General features: G+C 32.7%; 1 protein-coding gene across 1 annotated transcript; it reads left to right on the top strand.

The window, feature by feature from the left end:
• The first annotated feature begins 2988 nt into the window (after nucleotides 1-2988).
• On the top strand, nucleotides 2989-5008 carry LOV1 (NAC domain containing protein 35). Its single transcript, XM_016321906.3, has 3 exons — nucleotides 2989-3429; nucleotides 3520-3788; nucleotides 4021-5008. Exons 1-3 carry the CDS (start codon nucleotides 3135-3137, stop codon nucleotides 4666-4668), a joined length of 1212 nt encoding a protein of 403 aa, XP_016177392.1. The 5' UTR covers nucleotides 2989-3134; the 3' UTR covers nucleotides 4669-5008.
• The last annotated feature ends 372 nt before the right edge of the window (nucleotides 5009-5380 follow it).

Genomic DNA, 5380 nt, shown 5'->3' with positions numbered 1-5380 from the left:
AGACCAAAATAACCATAATAAATAAACTGACACGTATTTTTATGTTTAGGCAAAGAGATTTAAAAGAGAATTGTTTTTTTTTTTTTTCTCTACATTGAAGGGACTTAATCTAACATCAGAAATTAAGGTGAAAAAGAATCTATCTCACAACTTTAAGAGTACTTAACAGTTTAATTAACCTATCCTAATTGGTGACCACGCATAACTACGAGCTGGAGTCACTAAGCTAGGTTAATTACATACTTTACTTTTTATCTTCCGTTACATTAGAGCTGGTTATAGCATACATTGTACCAAGAAGATGTCAAATTGTCAACGCTAGCTTATCTTTTGCTATTTGTTTTGTTGTTACAACTTACAACTAGCTTGCACATATTCCCAAAACCGTCACATTCAAGACTTCTTAAGGGGCCAATGCTTAAGAGAAATTGTGAAAAAAAGGGGAATAATTAGGATGTAAATTAATCTTAGGGTTTACTTTTTTGTTTACCAATAGAAAATATTTTTAGTGTTTTATTATTATTATTATTATTATGTTTTACAAATTATAACATAAAGTGAAAATAATGTGACGATGTTCTTACAATTATAAATAAAAATGAAATATGACAACGAAAACAGAAGGTAATACTTGATATCTTTTAGAGGAATTTTGATATTAAACTTCGAGTTATTAGGTAGAAATTCAGATGCAGTTAATTTTATATGAAGTTGATAAATGATTATCATTAAATGAATTAGACAAATTTAACTAAGGGTAATGTTAGGTAACCAATAATTTTTTTAAATAATATGAACAATCATCAATTAAATTAAAATACACTACACCTCCAAATTAACCACCTAAATCTTAATATTAGAATAATCATCCACACACCTAGTGAAATGAACATCCGATCTATCAATTATTTACATTATTTAGTATTTTCATTATCTACCTATACTTTTTCTTTAACTAAATTACCATCTAACAATTCTCACCTATCAATTTCAAATGAAATTAACTATATTTAGTTTTCAACAAGTAATTAACCTTATAAATCTCGTAGATTGTAGTTATTAGCGCGTTCATTAATAGACACCTATAATGCATATTGCGCCATTTTCATAAATATCAGGCCGTTAATGTCTACTAATTAAAGTAGAAAAATTGCACTCTCTAACTCTGGTAGCTGGTAGAAAAAATAAAACTTCAGAAAGAATAATAAGACAGAATAAGCAACTAAACAAATTAATACCGATGCTAACATTGTGTGATAGTTCGGCATGATTGATGAGACTAATCATAAGATTAATATATAAAATAATGTTTATGATACTTAAGTAAATAAATAAAGCCATCGACACAGTATATACTAGCTCTCTCACTATTGGATTAATTTGATGAAAATAATAAAATAAGAAATCCAATAATAATTTGAACCATTGATAAATATATGACATGGAATGAGTCTCGGATTAAAAAAGATTCATGTACTGCATGTGAACTGGTGGAGTACACATATACATACAAAATTAAAGATTTAAAGGTTAAACCTAATTGACACACTAACGATACTAAAACAATTTTCCTGGATCATACAAAAGTCCAAGAAGTTTATGAACCTAATGATACGAATAATATATTTTCCTAATTAATATATAAAAGAACAAAACAATCGCATAGGGAGAAATCACGAATTCACTAATTTTACTTTTTTTTCTCAATGTTTACCTCATGTATGTGTGGCATTTATATCCAATGTCAACTTCGTGAGCTAAGAATTCATTAATATTTCATTAAAAGTTAGTTTTGGTAAAAATAATGCTAAACTAGCTAGGCCTAACCTTACAAAATAGAAAAAGAAATAAAAAATAAAAAGATTATTTAAATATTTTTAATATCTGTATAAAAATTAATTTTCAATTAATAAAAAAAATATGTATTTAATAGTTAAAAAAAAGAGAGTTATTCAGATAAAGACGTTTAAAATATCTTTTTTTTAAAGATGTTTTCTAATAATTAAAATTTAACACATATAATTGATTAAATTATGTTATTTTTGTTAAAATTCGACTAGACAAATTAATTTGACCGAAAAATAGTGAATTAAATCTTGAATTAGTCTAAATTAATATTGTTTTTTTATAAAAAATGACTACAATATTCTCATTATAAAAAATGACTAAAATACTCTTATTATATATCTTAATTTTAAAAATTTTAAATTTTAGCCCTTTATTTCTCTACCAGAGTTTTTAATATATATATATATATATATATATAGGAGTGTTTTAGTTATTTTCTATAATAAGAGTATTGTAATAATTTTTTATAAATAATAATATTAATTTAGACTAGTTTAAGATTTGATTTACTATTTTTTTGATCAAATTAATTTGTTTGACATAATTTTGACAAAAATAATACGATTTAATCGATTATATGTGTTAAATTTTATATAATAAAAAATATATTTAAAAAAAGATGTTTTAGAGACTCCTAACAAAAATTAGATATATGAAAAGAGTATTTATAGTGTTAGTGAAAGTGAAAAATAAAAAGGGAGAGGAAGGAAGCTAAGAAAGAGCACACGAGTGTTTTAATATGTAATAAAAAGGTATAATTTTTGTGTGGGGTAAAAGAGACACGAGTGTATGGTTTAGGTGAATAAGAATAATAAAAATAGTGAAAATAGTTGAATATGTATGTATGGTGGAAGAAAGGTCCAACGGCACCGCTCTGGGGCTGTAGCCACCCTGTCTTGTTCTTGAGATGTCATTTTCTGATCTTAAAAACACTCTTAGGGCAAGCATACTACCCTCATCCCCATGTAGGGCCTGAAAGCTATGTAGATCTTTCTATTAACTCCCATCCTCTCTCTCCTCTTTTTTCTCAACACCTATTTAAAACACACGCCCCATTTTCTCTTCTTTTTATATATTAACTCTGCCTCAAACACCCAGTTTAATTTCTTCAATTTCTACATTTTAACCATCAATCTCTTATCTCTGCCTAACACCACTGCACCACCCAATTCGTACAACTATTACACTCTCTAAGTATAAAGACAGAGAGAGAAATTAAAGGGGGTCCAAACTCGAAGCACCAACTACTACTACTACGATAGATATAGTATTATTATCAGTGTTGGATGGCAATTGCAGCGCCGAATTCATCTCCGACGATGAGTCTGAGTCACAGCCACAGCCACGAGGACGGAGGGACAACGACGGCGGCGTCCACCACGAACGACAACCTGAACGGGAACGGGAAGCAAGAGGATGATGATCACGAGCATGACATGGTGATGCCGGGGTTTCGTTTTCACCCGACAGAAGAAGAGCTGGTGGAGTTCTACCTTCGCCGTAAGGTGGAGGGCAAACGTTTCAACGTTGAGCTCATTACTTTCCTTGATCTTTATCGCTATGACCCTTGGGAGCTTCCTGGTATAGCTTCCCTTTTCTTCACGCAATTCAATTCAATATATATACACCTTGAATCTTGTTGTTTGTTTACAATTTTGCCTTAATTGGCAGCTTTGGCGGCGATAGGAGAGAAGGAGTGGTATTTCTATGTGCCTCGAGACAGAAAATACAGAAACGGAGATCGTCCGAATCGAGTGACGACGTCGGGTTATTGGAAGGCAACGGGAGCAGATAGGATGATAAGGACGGAGAATTTCAGGTCCATCGGCCTCAAGAAAACCCTAGTTTTCTACTCTGGGAAAGCTCCTAAAGGCATCCGTACAAGTTGGATTATGAACGAGTACCGTTTGCCCCAACACGAAACTGAACGATACCAAAAGGTACTTCCTTTTCGATCCATCATATCTTTATATTCAAACATCCAAGAAATCAACGAAGCTAGATAGTAGGGAGCTAGAGGGAATCGAATCATGGTTATTAATTAAATGGTGGTAGGAATAAATACAAGAGTTGGCAGAATATTAAAGTTAGCACCGCTAGTAATTATGACGACTACACCATCTCCATGCATCAAATTTGAAATTTGAAAATTAATGAATTAAATTTATGCAGGCGGAGATATCGCTGTGCCGGGTTTACAAGAGAGCTGGAGTTGAAGATCATCCATCGTTGCCGCGGTGTCTGCCAACAAGGGCTCCATCTTCAAGAACTGTTGATCACCAGAAGAACAAGCAGCAGCCTCACAACGATCAACTCAACATGGGATTTGGGGGGAACACCGCCGATGGAGCTTCTGATAATCGTGATCATGATGTAACCACCGCTCTCGCCCTCTCCAAACACAACACAAATAATACTAATAATGCTTATCGTGCTCCTTCAATGGGACTCCCACCGCTGCTTCTTCCCTTGGACGACGAAGCCGCCTTCGTCCTCATGCAGCAGCAGCACCATGCTGGCCCTTCTTCCGGCACCACCATGATGGATGATCTCAACAGGCTTGTAAGCTATCAACACCAGTACTACAACAGCAGCAGTAGCAGTAGTAACAATAATAATCCCAATCATCATCATCACCTGTTAATGCATCAACAACAACAACAACAACAACAACAGCAGCAGCAGCAAAATCCTCCTGCAATAATGTCTCTGAATAACACTCCTTCTCCGCTTGCAACCGCCTTCTCTGACCGCCTGTGGGAGTGGAATCCACTCCCGGAGGCCAACCAGCGGCAGTACAGCAACATGTCCTTCAAGTAATAATAATCATGCAATATTATTAATATATTTATTTATATATTATGAACTGCACATACATATAGAGACAATTATCTGTCCTAATTTCCATCCTATCAACTCTCTATATATGTTCCCAGCAGCTTGTTTATTATTTCCTTACTCTAATTCATCTTCTGCTGCGATGCATGCTAGCTATCTCTTAGATTGATTCCAATAACATAATCATTGTATGACTCTTATTCATCACATTTCAATATATCTATCTATGGATATTATGTTGATGATGATTGTAGTGCCTGCTACTAGTACTCTATATGTTAGGGTTTTAATTAATTAATTTTAAGTACGCCAGTTTCTATTATTGTTTACACAATTTCAATTCTCCATTTGAATCAAGTTGGGATAGAAAGGGTACGGCATCTTTTAATTTGTAATTTGCTTAGCTTGTAGTTTAATTTCATCTAAAATGGGGCTATAGCTTCATCTAATTTGTGTTTTTTTAAGAATTCAGACATCATAATATATGTCTGCATGTTCTGATTTGAGAATTAAAAGAAACATTTATAGATAGAGAGAAAGGAAAATGCTAAAGAGTAGGAAAACGAATAAATTGGTATTAGTCTTACCATTACCCATGATTGGTTAATTATCCACCCAGGATTATATATAGTGGTGGAATTCTTTGTTATTCTCCTTATTTTTTAACTTGTTTCTCTAATTTATTGGTTAGTAA

Source organism: Arachis ipaensis, chromosome B1 (assembly GCF_059453495.1).
Source record: "Arachis ipaensis isolate K30076 ecotype BB chromosome B1, ASM5945349v1, whole genome shotgun sequence".
Classification (NCBI taxonomy): Eukaryota; Viridiplantae; Streptophyta; class Magnoliopsida; order Fabales; family Fabaceae; genus Arachis; species Arachis ipaensis.
This window is presented reverse-complemented; position numbering and strand designations above follow the sequence as displayed.